Source organism: Metopolophium dirhodum, chromosome 9, assembly GCF_019925205.1.
Source record: "Metopolophium dirhodum isolate CAU chromosome 9, ASM1992520v1, whole genome shotgun sequence".
In the NCBI taxonomy this organism is placed as follows: Eukaryota; Metazoa; Arthropoda; class Insecta; order Hemiptera; family Aphididae; genus Metopolophium; species Metopolophium dirhodum.
Genome location: NC_083568.1, coordinates 9,456,512 through 9,480,680, shown reverse-complemented (window position 1 = coordinate 9,480,680; position 24,169 = coordinate 9,456,512). Strand labels below are relative to the sequence as shown.

Here is a 24,169-nt window from a genome sequence, read left to right as displayed (position 1 = left end):
TAGCCCCTGGCGGCAATATTTGTTAATACGGGCCTGGTCGCAACCATTTAAAATTTAAATAATAATGCCCAAGATCTAACGTTTACCTAGTGTTTAGACTTTTTTAATAACAAAACACTTAAGAGCCACCAAAATTAAAGATATTACCCAATAGATTGTTATGCTTTTTCAATTTTACCTTCAATCTTACATACGGACTCATTTTTGTCAATATTGTAAGAAAAAAATAATTTTTACACGGGATTAGTTTGAGGTCTACCCATTTAAAATTATATAATATGACAATTTTACAACGTGATAACTAATAACCGGGCATGAGCGGCATACACGGCAAGCTTCAGCAAACTGAACAGTCAAATCGACAAAATGTAATGATTGAGATTGACGACGCGTCGCAAATTAAATTATTAAAACTATTTTAGTATTTTAGGTTATTGGTTTAAACTTAACAACATACGCGCCACGCACTAAGATATTATTATCTTACCTCCATAATACAAAATATCTATATACGGAATAAATAATGTACGATAATGGAAAAATTATTTTTCCAAGCATTTTACTTAATAATAAGTTAAATGTGTGTATGGAAATAAAACTTGCAATAACAACAACTATCGCCTGTCGAACGCTGATTCCTTTTATCCTATAATATGTAGGTACACTATATTGTAAAGATTCTATTTTAACTTTCAAGAAAACAAAATATTAGACACAAGTTATTAATTATTACTAGTAATTAGTTATTACTATTGTGCATAATACGCAATATGGTCATTATGTAAGTATATAATAGTCAATGCTATAACTTATAACCCAATATATCAATGCGTGTGCCTATTAACAATATAAAATATAAATAGACCTGATGGCTGTATGCCTGTATACTTTTTAATTTTAAATTAAATGTTTTTTGTAATTTCTTTAAAATCGATATTATTATGATATGATTTCAATATTGATATAAATTATCGATTTCAACTTTTTTCAATTTTAATATAAATTTTGGAAATCATTAACCAGCATTAATGATTTCGATATTACTTTTGATTTTTTAAAAAATTTTTAACGATTTTTATCGATATTTAAAATCGATTTTGAAATCGATTTCAAGTCCTGGTTTGGTCATACAAATTACGGTTATTTTTTGTGAATTTATTGATTTATCAAATTTCGTGGACGAAAAATGTGCACACTAGAACAATTTAATAACGATGGAAGTGCTGAGAAAATTGTAAACAATTTTGAAATCCACATTACTGATATGTTTGAAACTTTGAACAATCATTTAAATATTTTTCAAAAGAAGAATCACCCTACGGTTACGTTAAATAAAGCTACCAGCTACTTTGAGAAAGGTCCAAAGATTTTCCACTAACTAAGGCTCGTTCCATTATACACATTTCAAGTGAAAATCATATGTAAGAGTAGGGTTAGGACTTTGGGAAATCCCAAAGGGTTACGTGTGTGTGTGTAAGTGTGTGGATTGGAATTGGAGGGTGTACATTTTCACATCTAGCATATTATTACATTTTAATTTAATTATTTTTGTTTTTATCATTAATAATTATACATTCAGGAGCAACCTGCAAAGATAATACAATATTTTCTCGCCATGTTTCTAATATTTTATCCTAATTCGTTTCGTACTTAAATCCTATCAATAGTTCTAAACAAATAGATTATATAATTCTTTCCAACGTCACAATCTCTCCTTACTATAATCCATAAACACATAACTAATTTACTATCACGATATTATGTTCATAATAATTATAGTCCTTAAAAAGGTTTTACAAAAATATAAAATATATATAATATTTGATCTAGTATTGAATAAATTAATTGAACCGTTGCCAAAAACTATAATATTAATAGATTGATATTGAATACTAACATCACCAAATCACCACATCCTCCTCACCCCCCCCCCCCTCATCCCAGGGTGAAATAATATTTTTTTCAAGTATGGATTTCATCATGGACCTATCCTTATTCCGCAAAGTTAAATAACTCAAAAACGACTATAGTTTGAATTTGTATTTTAATTCGTCAACATGTTCAGAACATTTATTAGATAAACAATTTACAGAAACTATTAAAAATTGACCATTTTATAATTTTTTACTTACAAAATGATTTGAACGTTTTCGAGATTTTGATAAATTTTGTCAAAATTTGAACTTTAAATATTTATAAAAAAAACTGTACTACTTAATTGTAAAATCAATATATTCATCGCTCCGCTCAGAATTTAAAATGATAAAATACAATGATTGTTGAAACAGAATTTATTGATCAAATAAATTATTGCTCTTAGTGTAAACATTTTAATAAGTGAGTACTCGTTTGAATTTTGAATTAGGTATATCAATATTTAAAAAAAATAAATATCTATTAAATAATTTACAGTAAAAAGAGTGAGTTTTCAATTGAAAAAAAATAGTTAGTATCAACACGGAATACTCCTTAAGTAGTACAAACAATCTGAAGAACTTGAAAATACGGTATTCAAGTATATTATTTAAAAATTCCATTAATCAGAATTTGAATAAATAAATTATTGAAGAAAAAAAGCCATAGCACGATGCTCGATATTTTTCCTCTACAAGGAAAATCTATGAATGATAAATATGTTTTTGTTAATAAGTAACCGTGACAACAAAAACCTTTACACGAAAAATCGGTCAGCAACATAAAAACTTGGTAACCTAAACACCTACAAGGCTACAGCCAAGAAATATGTTTACCTATATTAAAATGGTTGTGAGCGCGTTTGATGAATTACCATGTATGTTTGTGGTAAATGTGCACGACCGCTATTTTACGATTGAAGTTCGTTGAAAAACAATAACCGAATCTTGTTTACGACGCTAAATAATGTTTATTATTGTGGGAAAGAAATATAGAATCCTATACATACACTAACGATGTAACGACAATATGGCGCTCAAGTTAAAAATAAATATTTTTAATCGTTATAAATAATGAGAAATAAAGTATATAGGTGTACCCCCCTCCCCGTATAAGTACCTATCTTATTTGTATAAATTTCGGTTTTATTGTACGTTTTCTAAGGTCCTAACCTAACATAATCGAGAAACCAATATGTGCCAAACGAAATTGTTTGTTTAATTCAACAATTCAAATGATTTCAAACATTTACAATACCGTTGAAGTAAACCACTTTGAACGACCAAAAAGTTTATACAGTTACGTGAAAACTTTCGTTATTGGCTAATAATGTGGCTTATCAAAACGTTATAATATAATTTAGAATTTAATAAAGAAACATTTAGGTGTGTATTTTCTTCTAGAACATTCCACAAGTTATTTACTGTTTAAGTGTTATGTCTTGAAGATAATTTTAACGATATAATCGTTATTAAAGAAGTAGATACACCAAACATTATATTATCAAACTTTTTAACGTTTAAATCCATATATTTATTTTTTTGGCGATTGCGTAGCTTCAAATTGTTGTTGTAAACTCAACAATTATGTTCCCGCAAACGCTTTAAACAACTATTACATTTTCACTTTTAAAATAATACTGTTTGAGGCGAAGGATCTATTTGTTGTACAAATATAGACGAGTGAATCTCGTTTGGTTTTTATTTATTTATTTTTTTTTTTTGAAAACGCATTGAACAAAAAAAATGGAGAAAAGTTTCATACTGTAGTTCTACGTATATAAATAATAGGAAATGGATTACCTACTACATAAGAATGTTACTTTCTCAATAGACGATATAGTAAAAGGCTATTTTTTCTAATCTTCTAGGTGTTAGGAAAACAGTAGGTATAGTGGAAAACGGCAAAACAATTCGAACGGAGAAACTGAAGCGAACAATCTTAACTAGATTTGGGTAAACCGAACTTAACTTTTGGAATCGTTTTTCAAATTGAATTATTTACCACAGCATCCAAATTTAAACTCACGCCACATCGACCAGTAATACTCACGGATCTCGTTAAAAAAAAAAAAAACAAAAAACGGAGAAAGTCGCTTTGCTGTTTAATAGTGTACTTTGTAATTGAGTCACTATCCATTACGGATGAAATAAATTTGAATTCAACACTAAATCATGTAACGTCTCCTCTTCACCTGGGCTCTTACCCGTTCAGGTGTCGTTCTGTTTATATTAACGAGGTCTCGGAGACTCGACCTCGGTGTGTGATATTATTACTAGGGATCAGGGTTACCTTATGGGAAGCTAAGTACTCAACGTAATATATGTATATCTGTTATTGAATATTAATGTATTATTATTATCTACTACAAGTTACAACATCGAAAGTATACTTATAAATTATAACTACAGGTTACCGATCGGGCCATGGTGTGTCGTGGGTGCCGATGTCCAAATGTGGGTTGAGCTGGTCGTCCGCAGGTCCTCTTCAGGTCGTTGTCAGCCTTTGAGTTCCACTATCGACCGCCGGCTCTAGACTCTATCGACTACCTCACTGTAAACTCCATCATAACTATCTCCCGCCAGGCGTCCCGGTCGGTTATTTACACGATGTGAGCTAAACATCGCGTCAGCATAATATATAATTCATACATATATACACATTTGTCATTACTAACACTTTTTATATATTAGCCGTGCTCAACGTAGGGAGTAATGTACGATGTCGATGACGATAATCGTTACAATCATTTCATAGGTATCTACGAAAAACGATTCTCTACGCGGAGACCACGGTCTGTCAGCCGCAGTATATTTCCAAGGATATTTTATTATTGTATATAATATATATATATTGTTATTACTATTATTATATTTATACGTCCATGCTTGGATTAATTATTAGTAATGTATTCTTCTATTAGAGTAGGGTTGAAAAAAAAAATGTTTGCCAACGACAAATATTGATATTGTCTATATTATAAACCTAATAATAATTGTAATATTATTTCATATAAATTGTATTTATTTATTTATTTGTAAGTATTAATGGAGGAATCTGCCATTTGAAAAAATATTTGATAATAAAATATATGTACAGATTTATGACGAAAGTTGTAACTTTAGTCTAAAAATGAATTCAATAAAATTGATACATAAATAACCATATACATTAAATCATATATAGCCAATATATTATATCATATATAGGTAAAGAAAAAACAAAAACATAAAAATAATATAAAATGTAATAATAAAAACTAAGACATAATATTGTGTAGCTATACCTACCTAATGGCAATTACACAAAATTACAAACAAATTAGATATATTTTTTCCGTTATCGTTCTTTATTTTTAATTACTTTTGTTCTTTGTTCTTTGCTTTTCATTATTTCTTAATCCTTATTTATTAAACTATTTTATGTTTTACCAACTGTAATAGCTGTTTGTATGTATGGGTCAATACAGATGTACCAATAGTACCATATACACCGGTTTAATATTATATTATAGGTCCGTTATATTTGTACATAGCTTAAAATTGTTATTGCGTATAGCTAAAGATAATATCATACATAGTAGTCAAAAGCTCCCAGTTTCAAAGGTGTCCGCCTTTGTATTTCCGCTGTGCCACTGTATGTCAGGTTATTTCCAGTACGACATAAATATTAATATGAAGTGTGCATTATCGTCGATCCATTAATTGTGTTATGTTACAGGCAAAGTATACCATTGGGGCGTTTTCTACAATGCCCTTCGTATGTTATGGGCAATATAGATAATGATATTTAATCGTAAAGCATAGGCAAAATAAAGTGAAAATACCAGGGCCAGTTAGGCACGGATTATTATCTGTAGATTTGGGAACCAATTTGTAATTTGCAAAGAAAGTTTTCTGAAAATCGATGAGGCGCTATACAAACCAAAATTTCACTCCTTGAGACGGCACGGACATTTTCCGGTTTCAGGTTACGACCGATGTACGTTTGTACAAAAATGAAAAAACATGCAAGTGCAAGAGCTAAGCAGCGGAGCGACTTTGTATCTACATAAAAATGTCACGGAAGTAGTACATACGACATTAACTGATACTAAAATAAAAATAAATAATAACATAAATCTTATATCATATTGCCCAATATATGAAAGATATTTTATAAAACGCCCAAATTGTAAACTTATTGCACGTAGCATATTAAATATTATACAATTATATATATATATAATATAATATATATTACATACAGTCATACAGTGTGATTTATCAGTGCTTAATGCTCATCCCATTTTTTTTTTCAATAATAAATATTTTTAAATTTTGAATTTTGGTGTTTTCAAGTATGCTCAAAGACCATTATTTAAATAATCTAGATGTATGGAAATACAAGTGGGTACTAAAAATCTCAAGGATTTGAAAATATGATCTTTAAGTAGGTATATATTTGAAAATTCCAAAAATCAGATTTTTAATAACTAAATTATTTAAGAAAATAAGGTGTGAGCAATGAGCATGGTTGGTAAATCACTGTAAACTGCAAGTAAAATCTTCGTAAAATATTTTTTGTTTTCAAAAATGTTTACCTAAAACGATAATGCGTACACAATAATATGAAGTGCGTTATCATGTATTATTGTGTTTATGTATTATCATCGATTCACATATTGGTATAATTTATATATATATAAAACGATATACCTCGTATATGATGGTGTGCTAGATGTGCTGTACTGTAGTGGTCTGCTATTATAATATTGTTGTCGACAAAGGTGCGAATTCGGCGGGGCGAAAGACAAAAGGACCGAGTTGCGATTGGCTCGAAATTGCGAAAACTAAGCGTTTGCGTGCTGGACGACAAAGTTTCACCCACGGTCCATACCAGGAATAATAATGTGTAAAAACTAAAAACAAAACTGCATACTCAACAAATACACCTATAGGTACTAAAGTATACTAACCGTTAGGGTTCGGGTAAAATCAATGAATCTATTACTTAATACTCGTATGATCGCGATTGTTGAGCATCGGTAGATTTAAAATATCGAAAATAAAATATACAGACCATATGTTGCCATTAATATTTATGACTAACGACTAAGCATCGAGGTAATGAGCTGCATATATTGGTTGCTCAGCTCATCCGATTCAAGTGTAATATGCGTATTGGAAGAGCTTGCAATTTGAATTAAATCTGTTTATATAAATCATATTATATTGTACCTATTGTTGTTGCAATAAATTATAATATTATTGCACCTCGATGCGTATAAGACTGTATTGAAATGTATACGAATTTTATTTTATTACGTTTGTGATATTTTTGAAAGTTTTCTAATCAGGTATTTAAATTTAATTAAGCCGTATACATAGGTAAAGGTAATATAGATGTAGGTACCTGCTGGCCTGCTGTACACACGAACACGCGTTAATAAATTAAAAACTGTCTAAAAATTCAGAGTACAAAATATTATGTAATCCTCTTTGCAGTATACATAATATATAATAATATTATTATGTAGGTACGTTGGCATTATTTAGATTTTGGCTTTCGCGCCCGATTTGTTGAACTCCTTCTGATTAATTTTTAGCTACCTACGCCACTGTTCATTATAAGCAACCTTTTATGTAGGTATACATAATGCACATATCTCATGTAGACGTAAATTTAATTCTATTATTATAACACATGTATTACACATACCTATTTATAAATAAATTCTTAAATATAATTTAATTTGGTACATAATTTCATTACTGGGATGTGATGTTATTGCTGACTTCGATAACAAGCTGGGTAACTAATAATTTGCTTTACTTTATTTATCAAGAATAACACACTATTACGATTGCACTAGTCACATATTCATAATTCATGTCATATAGACCTATTATATTCATATATATGTAGGTATTGGATACACAAATTACTCTAAAAAATAAATCAAATCATTTTATATAATACTTCATACGAGGGTGGCACTATTTCTGATTCGATTATTCCTCCTATAAGTTTAATAATTTTTAAATATAAGTTTCACGTCGTATTTGTAGTTGGGTACATTATAGCAATTTATTTCAGGTCTAAGATTTACTTTAAATTTACCAATCGCAGTTTATTGATTAATAATAATTACAAGGTTTTACGAGTATAGATACATACCGGGAAAATATGAAGCACTCGCTTGCACAGGTAGTTGCATATATTTAAACAATTTTATATAATTTACAGAGCTTCTATCGGATTTTAGATTAATATTATTTTGGTTACTCAGACATCTTCAGAATACAATTTCAGATGAATAAATATAATACTAAGCATAAGTAAAACCTCGGTGAACCAATATTCGAACAATATAATTTTTTAACTATATAGGTACACCTATATTATTTCTATTATTCATTTTGATAATTTTGAATATTATTTAGTTCTTAATGAAAAAAGAATTATAATGTAAATTTATTCAATTTAATTGGAAACTATATTTTTTAGCTTGCTCTTACCCTTCTAAAGAATTTAAATTTTGCTTTTAAAGAGAACAATTAATTGATATTTATAATATGCAGAATACTCGGAAAAATGTGGAACTTTGTATTATGCTAATAAAATAATATCCATAGTGGAGAAAACTGGTGAAGAAAATAATTAAGTTTAATAAATTTGATTTCAATCATCAGCAATTTTGAAATACATTTTTAAAAATGGTTTTAATTATTTTACTCACATGCGTATTAAAAAAAATATACATACCTATACAGGCTATTTTTTAAGCATGCTCAGTGCTCACCCTATTTTTATGTTTAAATTATGCATATATTCAAATTCTGATTTTTGGAATTTTCAAATACACTTGAAGACCATATTTTCGAATACTTGAAATTTTTTGTACCACTTAAGAACGATCCTGTGACAGTACAAACTTCTGTTTTTCAAATAGGAACCCTCCCCCTTTTTAACTTTTAATTATTATTCAGCAGATATATTTTTGTAAGAATTTTGATGTACTTATTTAAATGAAAATTTGAACGAGTAGTTTTTGAGTAACATAGGTAATTTTGTGTACTAAGGATATATTGGGTCTATCTCATTATTGGTTAAAATAATGGTAAAAAATCACTCGGTATACAAAGTTTCAACAAAAACAAGTATTTGCTGTTTATATTATTTCTTAATCAATATCTAAATTAATCTGTATAGCTCATAATAATATTATGTACATATTATGTCTTAGAAAATGTATTATTTTATTGATTGATTCCGATTTGAGGTTATAAGATTTCGTATTGGTCAAGTATTCAAAATGCTGTTTTCTTTTATTTTCTGTTCGTATTGACAAATGGCAATATTCTGTTAATATATTATCATGTTTAATCGTTACTTTAGTTCTACACGTTAGACTTGTAACATTTCTCGTTGAGCCATAAGATAGTCATGGCCCATGAGCAACCTGGTAAGATTAATATACTGAATTGCTGAATTCCGAATTCTTAATAATATATTATTATTTATTACGATTTGTTATTTTCTAGTGTTGTAACAGATATGAGATAGGTATAATATAGATAGTACAGTAGATATACACATAATTACAAATTAACATAATTTATCAAAAGTACTATACAGGTAGTATATTTATGAATTTATCTTGTAATTTTTTCTCAAGACTACATGTTAAAATCCACAATGATCAAACAGTTATGCTGATTATAAGGAAGAAAATGTATTCATCATATATATTACGATTAACGTTTTCGGATTCTAATGATGAAGCAAGGAATGTATTGATTTTATTAATTACTATATTTATTTTGTTTCTATCTAAAAAGATTTTTCTGGGAAAAGGAGTGCTCGTTAATATTGGAAAATATCGATCAGACATTGATTCTAGTTTATACATACCTTCTTTGATTATCTGTAATTATTCGATTTCTCAGTTATTTCCTTTAGTGTATCAGGAAAATGTATAGAGAAGTTCAAATCCGTGAAGTTTAAACATTGATTTCAAATTTTCTATTTTAATACAAATAAACACACCTAGCAACTGTTTCATGGCTCCCCAACCTGAAATCTGAATCGAGTTTTAAAAAAAACCTATTATCTTATAATGTTATATTCATGGAAAAATGTGGATTTTACATTAACAACGTGAACTTCTATGTTTGCTTTTCGTCAAATTATGATATTTGATCATCGTGTATTTATAAACGAAAAAAAGCCTTACAACATAGGTATAAGGATTTGTTATAATATTTTCTTCGGAAGTCATTGTAGTGAGTCTTAGAGAAATATATTACAAAAACGCGGTTTTTTGACGCGTAAAAAACACTTGCACAGTTGCACGCACGTTATAGGGGGCATTTTACTGGGCGGCCGTTTGCCGGAGTGTATTAAGCCTGGTCAGGGGTGTCGGCGCAGTCGCCGGATATCGTCAGTATCGGTTAGACGCGCAACCCTCGACATGTTTCGCCGGCTCGGCGCGACTTTTGTTTTCGTCGTGCACATTTTTTTACCCGGTAAGAACTTTTAAAAAGTCGAGTAATATAATATATTTTAAATTTTATTGTTTTTTTCAAATTTTTTTGATTTAATTTTTTTATACGAAGATATACCATGTACACTATTAATTAGAGATTAGAAAAAGAGTCCTCTTTTAATATTTGAATTATTTATTAGTATTTTAATTTTTCGTGTGGTTTAGGTGTATAGAAATATACAATTTAATTTTTTTTTTAATTTTACTAACTATATAGAGTTTGGTTGTTTTTAAAGTTTTCCATTTAATTTTTACAAAATGTCTGTACAGTGAATTTACATATTTCGTAACAATTATATCCAATAAACGCATTTAGTGACGTCTTATATAATGTATGGTGGGTATTATTTAACATTGATAAATCAAAAATTCTGAAATTATTAATTAGACATTTTTTTTAGAATTGAAATTTAAAGAAAAATTAAATATCAAATAAATATTTAAGTAATTAGCTAGTTATTAATAACTTAACGATGTATAAATTATAACAGTTAAAATTAATAATTTACTGAAATACCTAGATACATTTCATAGAATATAATTTTATGTTGTACAGGGAATTTTCACTTATTTTTTAGTTCTGTGATTATTTAATTTTTGATTTTCTAGAAAGAATTTTAAAATTAGTACAACATATTAATATTTTGTAAATTAAATCTCCGCATATTTTCACTATATACATATTATTATACGAAAAAATTGATGTATAAAAGAGAACCTATATCTGTGTATATAAGATATTATACATTAACGTGGACTTTAAAATAATAACTAAAACTATAAATTTAATATTTTCTTCCGGGATTTCTTCTTCATATTTCACTTAGGTGAATTAGTATAACTATAGGTGATTTTAAATGATTGAGTATATTTTTGAAAGTACTAATAAGTTATACGTACACATTCTGTACCTATTATAATATGTAATATTATATATGACAGTTTGTATTAGGTAAATTTTTTCTTGCAATACATTTTATCATAGAGTGATTTTATCCCCAGATCAGAAAGTGTTTGAAAACATCCATCTTTATTTGAAAGTTTTACATTATTTCATAATAAAACTCAGTAACGTTGAGATAGTAAATAGGTACATCAACTTTACATATAATTTATAATAAAGACTCTTAGGTAAAATGTATATTCTATATTATATTATGTATAATATGTATTTAAAATATTGGTTTTTTTTCAGAGATTTAAAAATATTTATTACGTTTAATAGTGTCTCATATTTAATAAAAATCCAGAAGCTGTCTAGTAGATTAATATTGTAACTTGAAAGCTTTACAAAAATTAAAACTTGAGGAAATCTAATAACGTTGTCGGTTCAAACTAATTAAGACATTATAAGTACATTTTTTTTGCATAATATACCCTTTAGCTATTACTAAATTTAAAATAAATTAAAACCTAAATAGAACGCAGTATATATTGCTTACAAGTTATCGGATAAATCGTAAATCCTATACTCACTGTTGACTATAATATGTTTGTATAGACTTATAGTAGGTATCTGTTTATTTATAAGGGACCTTTATATCGTGACCTAAGGTTAGTGTTTGTGTTGTCTTAACAGTGTTCCCCAATGACCAATATGCTATTTTATGATTTCAGACCACATTCAAAATATCTTGTATTTTTAAATTTTTAATTTTACACTTGAGTTTATGCCTGCGACATATTTTTATAACTTCTCGAATGCATAATGTATTTGTTTGATCATACCCATATAAATCTTCACATACAATAAAAAGCTATTTATAAATTCAAAAGGAAATGTGTAAATATAACAATTTCTAGAAACCTAGACCATTGTTAATTAGTTATTTAACTTTGAATTCTCATAACTAAAACTTGTATTTTGAATAAAACGAATTAAAATTAGTAGGTATTATAATTTTAATTACACAGATATTATACAATATGGCTATTCTTATATCCAAAACTATAAACCATTATTTTAAAACATAAAATAAAATTGTATAGAAATGCAATGCAATATACTCGTAATCATACTATAAGAAATACCGAAATCATCTTAAAATAACTATACAGAACTTATATGATTTGTAATGGATAACTCACATAAAATACAACATTAATTACATAATAATGTTGTTATTATAAATAATATTGCAATTATATTATTTAAACAATCTTTCTGTAGAGACTATAGAGTATACCTATAAGACTGTTCATCACTTTATCAGTGACTATTGTATTTAATATGTATATATATTATATACTAATTAATAGTTCATGCATGTTAGGTAATAGGTATATTTAAAATAAATTGAAGAAAAAACACAATATTCCACTTAAATATTATTTAATTATAGAACTTTGGTCTGTTTATCACAATAAACAATTTTTTTAAATATAATAAATGTGTTAAATAAATTAACATAATATATAATTAAATACAAAATAATAATTTGAACCTTTAACTGAACACTAAACATTTATCATTACTATTTGTAAGTAGGTATTTTAACGTACATTCTATGACAATTATTAAATAACCAAAAGCTTACAGCTGTAAACGTTTATTTTAATAAGAAATAAGTATCTAAATTATTTATCTTGACATACAGGAGCATAAAATACAATTGCTTTTTAAATTAATTTAAAACACAATTGGCTTAAACTTTAAATTAGTAAAGTTTAATAAATATGTTTATATTTAATGTTTTGTATAGAACTATTTAATCATAATGTTTAATTTACACTTAACTATAATTCAGTAATTGAACCAGTAGTCATCATCGACATTTAAATAAGCGAAAAACCAAATCAATGGGTGGTATAATATGAATAACACAAACATTATTATACATTTATCAACACTGAATAACTTTAAATAACATATTTTAATAATTAGAAACAAATATACAAGTACAACGCCATCCATGCTTAAACATAATATTACCAAGCTTCAGTTTTTTTAAAAACATATTACGGATAAATACCTATGCGCATTTTCTTAGGATGCATACAGCTATAATTCATAAATAATATATTATACCTATATTACCGTTATTTATATTGCAAGTTAAAACTATTTATATACTCCACGATAAGGTGGAATATGTAAATGCCTCATAGTTAGTTAAATATTTAACAGGGTTTATTTTTTTGCATTTTATTAAATAATATTATAATATATGTATAATATAAAATATTGTTATGTATTATAATGTATGTTCACATTTTTTAAATAATATAAGTAAATATTTATCAGCTTAAAATACTAATATGTACATCGGTAGAATTCTAGGATATCAATAACTTCCAAATAAACCGTAAACAAGTTCAATTTGTGTCATTGATGAGAATAAATCCAGAATAAGTACAATACTTTACTGTAGGAACCATTGTTCACTGTCATTAATCAGTCATTTACAATTCATTAGCAAAGTCAATTCAACCAGAACTCATAATAATATGACATCAACAATGTGGTTATTATATACCTAGCTACCTACTTATCTATTATCCGAATATTATTATGATTAAAATTACAGTTACAATTATTTACAATCGGCTTAAAATTATTTGGTAAATTAATTGTTTGAGTTCTGCTTTTTCAATGAATATCACTTTTACCATATTGCTTCTAGCGCCGTGTTGTAGTAGGTACTATAGTTACCTACCAATTGGCTACCATCGAAGTATTAATAACACATTTATAAAAACTACTTAAGTAAAATGTTGCAGAATTATTTTTGTCATGACTAATAATGATTTTTCCGAACATTTTTAGTTTCGTGTTCAAAAATATAATGTATCACTAGTTATTTATAAAAACTAAACTAAAATCTTCTTCTATACATACCATCAACTGGAAATATATTTTTAACTACATATTTGAAATAAACATAACAAGTTGATAGAAAAATTAAAATGCATACAATTAAACATCGTTATAGTGTTTATTATTATAATATAAACCAAATATTATGACTAGACGAGTTCTGTAAATAAATGTACGTAAACGCTAATTATAATTATCGTGTTGAAGGGTTACAAATATATATATAATAATAATATAGTCTAAGGGAAAAGTTATGTTTTTTTTTTTTTTTAATGAACTGGTATTTTTCCTGTTCGTTGTTGAGTTTACGATTCGTTTTTAAATTGCATCGCGACAACTGCGTCCCACTACGCCCCTTACTCGATTCATATTGGAGCGAAAGTTTAATTTGAACGTCGTCGACCGTCAACAGATTAAAAACCACTCCTCCATCCCCAATGACCATTTACTAGAAGACCATCGTTCTTTCGCCGAGGAAATTTTCATTCGATTCTCTGGATTATTTTACACGGTAAACTTTTCCGTTTACTTTTTTCTTTTAATTTTACAATCCTGAGTGTGCTTTATTTTTTTTATTTACATCTTTCCTGTTTTCTCCTTATTTCATCCTGTTAAATTTCTACTGCTTTTGAAACTTTACCCTTCTTCATTGGTCGTAAAATAAGGAAGAAAGAAAAAATATGGCTTGTGGTTATAGTCACAGTGAACTATTATTTCATTACTGTACACCCGCGGATATGAATCAAAAAATATTTTCCGAAAACATTTGCAACTGTTATTAGCGTCTCCTGCACGAGTTTCAACGTGGTTTATTTTTTATGGGTTTCATTCCAACTTGTTAAGAAAAAAAAATACTTTTACAAATTACTTTTAGAGTGCTGCTAATTTGAGTAACGTGTTACAGCATAATTTAAATGTATTACTCATATTTATACAAAACAATATTTCTGAAACGTCTAAAGAACATCGCTTTTAACATTTATAAAATAGTTAGGGCACAAGTTTTGTAAAATTATCTCGACATGGCGTGGCCAACTTCATGCACGTTAAAAATAGTAATAAATATGTTTAATATTATACGGATTTGAGCATTTGATACATCATATTAATTTAATAACTAAGATATAAGATATATAATATTTACTTTTCTAGAATCTATCATCTAAATCAGTTTATAAATATGATATGACTGTAATTATACAGTACCTAATACCTATATAATGAATGATAATATGGCGTACTAATTTAACAAATGAAAAACAGTATAAAAAATGCAATTATATCAGTCTCTAAAATATCCAAATTTTCGTATTACACATATAGTCCCAAATCGGTAAAATCTAAATTATTTCTAGATTAAACACTTAAAACACTAGTATACTATATACCACCGTTCACTACTAAGCTGGTAATAATAAAAATAGCTACTCTCAATAACAATGAATAGTTAATAATTATAACTATAATAAGACGTAATAACAACACAAAATATTGTTTACTGTGTTTCTGTGTAGAATTTAGATATTAATTAAAATGTGATTTGGCAAAAAACCATTGAAATATAAAAAAAAAATGAAGATATAAAATTATATATAATATCATTATAAAGGTTTAATTAGAATAAAACACTTTTAAATTTCGTACTACACAAAGTATGTCGTAGTACACACAATTTTATGGACTGATAAATAAAATATAAATTGATAATTATAAATATAATTGATGCCAGATATGTTTAAAAAACAGATGCACTTATGTACATTGATTCATATAAAGATATTATGTCTAATTTATATATCCAATTATTTCCATAATTGAAGTATTCAATTGTACAGGGGTTTTTTTTAACAATGAAAAACTATCTCCAAAATAATTATTTATTATATGATTGTTTGTTTTAATTATCATAGAATAGTTGTCAACAAAAAAATGTACAAAATATTAATACATTCTAAGCCAACATACAATTTATATTTGTTCCGTTCTAAAATTATTTCCGGGACAAAAATGAATTATTTGTTCTGTTGTAAAATCGTACCTACAGTTAATACATTCTTGTTTTGTACTCACATAATTTCCTTCTAAGTTATTAATTTAAATTTAAATTTAATGAATACGTAAAATGATTTTTTAATTTATAAATTAACAAAATGAAAAAGAAAAAAGAAAATTTTTAGGTCTTACCTAATTGTAATTTTTAGAGAAAAAAATAAAATGTTATTTTTGTTATTGAAATAAAATTTTAATTATATTATTAATTGTGTTATCTATCTAATATTTAAGTATTAATCGCTACGTGATAACTTTATTTTGTGAACACAATCCGGTATGATTATAATAAATTAGTAACTAATTGAATATTATACAAAACCTCAATAAATATAGATTATTGACTACATAGGTATTATATTATATATTATTATTATTATAAATGTAACAAAAAAAATAAATGGTCCATTAGTTGTATGTAGGTACCTATATATGTTATTTTTTCAACGCATGTATTAACTTATTTTTCCCATATAGTGTGATTTAAACTGATTACAGCCCATAATAGGTACTATAGGTAAATCATAACATAATATTATATAATAATAGTATAATTGATGCATTTTTAATTTTATGATTATATATTAAATTAAAAAAATAAAATAAAGCTCAAAATATTATAATATAATATATTACATACTTATAAATATTTTTTGCGTGTGTGTATGTATTTAAAATATTTTCAGTAAAAATGTTGATAAGTCATTATGCATAAGTATTAGGTACCTAAACCTGTATAAAAGAAGAAAACAATTTTAATATTATATTAAGATGTGTTGTCTTAATAACCACTTGGGTAGAAAGGTTTTCTTCGGATTTTGTTTTATGCGATATGATGCAGTTCAATTATATTGGTCTGGAGTTCGTGTTGATAATCATTCGAGAATAGTGTCTCTTAGTATGGGGATCTTAAATGAAAAATATAAGAAAGGGTGAAACTTGCGAAGAAATTGCTCATAAAGAGTATAACGGGTAAAGGGAAAAATGAGTCGATAAAAGGATACGGTGATGGCCGAACGGGGTAAAGGAGCTACAGACAGAGCAATTGAAAGCACAGAAGACAAAGTTTACAATGTAGATACGGAGAACATAAAAGTGGAAGAAACGCGAGTATAGACAAGGGTGGGAAAAAACAAAGGTTGCGCGGGCAGTGGACACAAGTGTGTATGGGCTAGTGAAAACAAGGGAAACCCGAGGGCCCATTGAGTGCGTTGTATTATGTATGAAGAACGGAGAACAAAGGACGTTAATAAGAAAAAAAAAGCGACAAGAGACGCGGTTTCGACAAAACTACGAAGTCGAATTCAAAAAAATAAAATAATAGAAATAAAGAAACTATACTTAATGCGATATATGTACTTTGAAAATAATAGTGCGAATGGTTAAGGGTCTAATCCGTGGTAAATTATTGTAAAAAAATATATATTATATTATTATGATACATAACGAACCATATGTGTGTTATTATATTTATTATTTGGGTTGGAAAAATCGTGAACACATTTGCTTATTTAATATTACAATATTATTATTTGCTACTTCAAATGACAACTGACAACGTTCTGTTACATAATATTAAACTAAAGGACATCCAGCACATTTTCCTTTCAACTTTATAAGATACGAATACACATGATAATATGTATTTTAAAATAATAGTTACAAATTAAAATATGTAATATGGTAAAACATAACTCTAATTTATTAAAGAATAATATTATGAACATATTCAAATACCTACCTTTATAAAATATTTTTTACTTGCAATTAATCAGCCTTTATTTTTTAAATTTAATATTATGATGTGAAATTATATTTTATTTTTTATGTGACTTCTTCATGGATATAAATATTAAAAGGAGAATATTTAATTTAACAAAAACTCGTTAATTTATATAATACATCTACTTTACCTTTGTATTAAAATATTTTTATATCACTGTCGAAATGATGATACAGAATTTTATATATGAAATGGTTAAACATACATAATATAATATATAATATACGTTACTTTCTGACACAGTTATTGGATTAAATTTGATTTATAGATTTACCAGTGTGACGGGGCAGACAAAGTAGTGCTCTTTTGAAAATGATAGCGAAAAAAATGAACTATATAATATGTTGCTGGTAAAATATTGCTGTTAAAATATCTCCATGGTCCTTATTTTCTAAAATATTTATTTCTGAAATGTTCGTTTTGTATGAAATAAGTAGTTTTATTGATCAATTGATAAAAAAAATAATCGGAAAAGTAATATTATAATCCTAGTTAAAATAATATATTATTTTTCACAATGCGTATTAACACCACTCACAAAGGCAGTTTATAATATTAATTAATTAGGTATCTAATATAATTTTAAAATCACGTATTCCTTTATGTCTAATGAAATATATTCCTAAATATGTATCTGTAATAAATCATAGTTAATTCTTACAACATGCATTACAATTGTATTTTAAATCATAAACAATAATTAGTAGGTAATATGATCATAGCTTATATAAAAATAGCTTAGGTATGTTTTTAACTTATATCAATTTATCAAAAGAATTTTCCCTGAAGTATGTACCTATTTTGAAATGACTCGTATCTTCTTTTGAAATATCTGAGAAAAGAAATCGTTCTAATAATTGTTCGTTGATTCTTAAGTTTATCAATTAAAAGTCAAACTTTTTTTATTTTTCAGGATTTATATTTATTTAAATATTTATTGATAGCTACGCATAATTTTCTGTATGTTATTATTATTTATGAGCTTATTAAAAGTTGTATATGATTACCTTAAAATATAATAATATAGGTACCTTAAATCAGTTTTCATTGTATTTTTAATTTAATATAGCATATATTGTAACGCTGAATTATTATTAATAATTAATTTGAGAAAAGCGATTTAGTGAGCTAGTAAAGTACTTAGTCGAGTTTCAACCTATAATATTAGATACGCAAAAAGTGTGTACCTATGGGTAGTATTATGTATTGTGTCAGCGTAATAAGTACTTCAATCTTTATATACAATTTACGAGATTAGATAATGAAGAAATAACGTTTTATTAACAAAATAACTAATATTCAATATTGTTTGCCACCGTGTAATGTACATTTCAACCTACCTGTCCACATCAGTTTTAATAGAAAATTCGACTGACAGAAGTCGGTTCTTCCACGTACCATTATGGCATGTCAAAGTGTCTTTCTATTAAATAGACGGATAGTGCTGATAGGATTTAGAGAAAAGGAAAACAATCACTAGATCTTTCTCTTGACTTAATACCGTAACGATATACAAAATCTTAACCTATTATTTTTACAACAATATTTTATCTTTAAACAACGTATACTCACTCGACTAGTAAAGTTCGCCTTGGCTCTCGGTGGACGTTACAGGACGTAATGGACAACAAAAATATATAATCAGTGTAGCCACTCGCAACAATATCAAATGAAAATAACCAATTTGTAGTTATCAATACCTAATAAATAATAATATTAGTAAATAATAAATATCATAATGAAATAGCAAATAAATTTAATGTTAATTTGTCAGGATAAATATGTTCTAGGTTGGATATACAATGTTTAAATTATATTTCATGTTCTCAATTAACATTTAAGTTGGTATCACATTACAAATTACGATTGTAGGTATTTTCCATAGACATATTAAACTTAATAATATGTCTATACTCTATGGTATTTTCAATATTATAATATACCTAGTTTTCAGAACCATAATTTTGTGAAATCGTAATGGTCGCCGATGGCCAAGATGAATTGAACGACTAAGGCAAGTTATAACTAAAATATAGACAAAAGCTATTTTTATAAGTTTAAAGACTTTATAAAATACTATAGTTTCTGTTTTTTAGTTTTTTATTTCAATATACATATTTTATTGCCCTTAAGGTACTCAACATTTAAAGTTATTGTATAGTAAAAATTGAAAGTGCCACTTTTTTCAGCATTTACGATGAGGTAAATATTTTTTTTATAATATATTATAAAAATTAATTTGTTGTACCTATTATAATTTATAATTGTACTGTATTAACACAAGATTAATTTTTGAGTTGTATGTACTTTATATCTGAATTGAATATCATGAATATTAATTCGATCGTTGTCGATTGATGGCTAGTCAGTGTCCATTGTCCACTGTTCAATTTATCGCTAGAACAATAATAATTATTCTCCAATCAGTTATTACTAGATATTTCCAGAACTATTTGACTACACAACGTAATAACAATACAACTATTTTGAATGGGTGAATTATTAGGCACAATAGATATATTTTAATTAATCTGTTTACTATGCATAATATTATATATTCTGATGACTAATATTTATTTCTGAAAGTTAGCAACAAATAATAATATAAATACCTAACCTAACGTGTGAACAAATAATACATATTAAATTATACATATTATAATAGTTTTAACGATATATTAGGTTCAAAATTGCTTTAATTCACGAATACCGATTGGCTACCGTTAAAAACATGTGATTAAATTGAATATATCTCTCGCCGAAGTTCCGTCACTGGCTGCCACCCACATGCCTCTTTTTATTTTTTCTGTTTGACTACCTGACTATCACTTCAACTTATTGTACCTACAAATTGTTCAATTTTTCTAATAAAAATTAAAAATATATATATATAGATCTCTGAAATATTTGTCAAACGCATCATTAAACGCACTACCTATATGAAAATATATTGAGGCCTTTAAGGATATGGACAGTTTTATACAACAACTGTAAACTGATTGATTGTAAGTACCTAATGTATATAAGTATGATAATATAGTAATAGTAATATCAATTGATTGTTAGTGAGTATTATAAATTGACAATTATTAGTATGTAATTAATGTCAATGGAATAGCCGTTATAGGTACACCTACCTACGAAAAAATAAATATTTAAAGAGCTACGAAAAATTAATTTTAAGAATAATTTAATAATACTTCGGTAACATAACTGCACTAATAGGTTTTGAAGAAGAAATATTTTATATATATAGAACTAATAGCTGATAAGTGAAGACTTAATATTTTTTCTTTCTAAATATTGACGGTTGACATACCTTTATATTTTAGCGACTCAAAATAATGTATTATTTATTGATAAATTAATTGGATCGTATCGATATATCAGTCGTATTTAACTTTATATTAATTGCTTTGACTTTATTTTCTGTCATATTTTTTTATTGCATTTCAATGCAATTTGTATTTTTATATATTATACTTAATTTAAATCCTAATAAGATAGAACAAAAAAATTTTTGAGGTTTGTTTTTTCAATAAACTTTATATTAATTAGTAATTTCCCTATGATTTTTTAAACAATATTTAAACTATTTTAATTTCAAAATATGAAATTTTAGTACTATATTTTGTAAGTACTTAGATAAATTATCATCTATAAAGCAGCCAGTAGAATTTAATGGGCTCTACACAATTAGATAATTGGTACATTAATACACAAAGAATATTTTCACTATAGTTATTGCTGTTATATTAATTCAAAATAGGGTTCAACTTGAGAGCCAGTATTAGCACATCAAGATCTATTCATTATATATTTGAATGTGGTTTTTTGCATATGATTCATTAAGGAGGTAGCCCAGCAACCCTTTGGTGAACAATTCGAACTAATCTTTCCCCATAAATCTTTCATACTGAATATGAATAATAGTATATGAGTTAAAAATGTACTACTAATACACTGTTACCCTTAACTACAATATACCCGTTAAGTTTATAGGAAAAAAAATTCATACAATAACTACAATTTATTGTTTCGTATATTAATGCAGAATAAATTTAATATAATCTATACCTATATTATAATGTTTATGTAAACTGTGAAGATAACTTTATTGTGTTTTAAATAAGATGTATCTTAACAACAATTATAATTAGGCAATTTGATTAATGTTTCTATTGAAAAAAATGTATTAAGTAAAATACTAAAATAATAATTATTAATATTTAATTGTAAGTGCTTATAAGTTATATTTAATATTTCATATATTATATTTCATGAATTTAATAATACCTAGTATGAATTTTAATTCAATTTAATTTAAGCCTTTGATTGTGTTCTTACTTCTTAGTAAGTACCTAATAGGTAGATTAGAAAAGCTTATTAAGTTTTAAAAAAATGAAAATAAAATGTAAAGTATAAAACCATTAAATTGTAAAAGATTTGATTTGTCATTTATGTAGCCTGAATGATTAGAATCGTTTTTAAAATAAAATATTTTTATAATTTAATATTACCTCTATTAATTAAAAAATCCCATATTCTTTGATTACAAAATAGGTATTATGCAGAGAAATGCCTTGAAAAATATGTCTTATAATTAAAAATATATTTATCACTATTCGGTTAATATATACATGTATATATTATAACAAATAATTTCTTTGACATGAGACTTTTCTCAGTTCATCATTAACAGTATAAAGACACGATCTATATTGAACTATTTATGATACAAAAAAATCCAGTTGTTTCATACTTTTATTTAAAGATTTCTTGAGCACGGCTCGGCACAAGCAATACATTTATTCGGAACAATAGTCGCAAAAGTTTTCCCTAAAGCTTAGTTGTAGCTCTTCCATTTGCTTCAATTCCGTATTGTTTGTAATGTGAAGTTTACCTAAACGATTAAATACGGTTCGTTGAATGTTTAATAGCCCATTTATCAGTGTCACCTTAGACACGGAAAGTATTGAATAAAAAGTATGCCTTGGTTTTACTATACTTACCCTTTATAACATAACCGAGCAGGTTTTCGTTTAAATATATATATATATATTATATATGTATATATACTCATACAGAACACTAACCCTACCTAAAGGATTCGATTACAATGATTTTTGTTTCCAATGTCACTTTCTATGTTATAGTTGACAGTGTAAAGATATATGTTTAATATAAAATATACCTGTTTTATTTAGTAAAAAACATACTGAGTTAAGTGTAAATTTGCTGTACGGGTGTCACATAATATTCAACTCGTGTTACGAGTTACACACGTTCAACTGAGATTTTGTTTTTTATTGATCGCGAGTAGGTGCATTATTATAAGCTACGTTATGATTTAAATAATTTATAATAGTGTAAAAAAATACCGGCATGAAATGTTTGTATTTAAAATAATATTTGCAATTACAAATAAGACTAATAAGTCTTGGATAATATTACGATTCTCATCATTGGTTCTTGTTATTTTCTAAAAATGTAAACACGAATCCTTAGTCTGGATCCAAACGATATTCATAATTAAATTAAGTAGCTGGTATCTAAAAAAATCTAATATGTACATCCAAATATAAACTATACCTTAGTTCAAGCAATGTGAATTGTCATATGTATCTAATTTAATAATGATATAATTTAAGTTACTCGTAGACCAATGGCTTGTCAAGGTTTTTTATTTCTTCATTAAAAAAAAAAAACACAACTTATCAACTAACAAAGAAATTTAAAACAATATATCAGTTTGGTTTTCTCCTCTATTATAGGATTAGGTACAATACATTTTTTGTTGTTGTACCTAAGTACTCTATATAACTTATTGTATAAAAAACGGCTAATATAACGTTTTTCGACCAACTTCATAACATATCTGGTCATGTTGATACTTGATTCACCTACTCAGCAAGTGGATACCAAATTTAGGGTACTTTATCGTCGACTGAGAAATTCCACTCCCTTTATCATACCATTAACTAGGCACCTTTATAATTTTCCTCTACACCGTTTGATACGTTTGGCCAATGAGGACCCTGGCTGCGACTACAGAGCATTTTTGAAATATATATGC

General features: G+C 26.6%; 1 protein-coding gene across 5 annotated transcripts in view; it reads left to right on the top strand.

The window, feature by feature from the left end:
• Nucleotides 1–10,336: 10,336 nt before the first annotated feature.
• The window catches only part of LOC132952238 (cell adhesion molecule Dscam2), a 143,186-nt gene continuing 129,353 nt past the window's right edge, over nucleotides 10,337–24,169 (top strand). For all 5 annotated transcript variants that reach the window (XM_061024468.1, XM_061024469.1, XM_061024466.1 and 2 more), the window contains exon 1: nucleotides 10,337–10,424. In XM_061024468.1, the coding sequence (XP_060880451.1) occupies nucleotides 10,370–10,424 (55 nt within the window). In that variant the 5' untranslated portion in view covers nucleotides 10,337–10,369. The remainder of the gene's footprint in view (nucleotides 10,425–24,169) is intronic.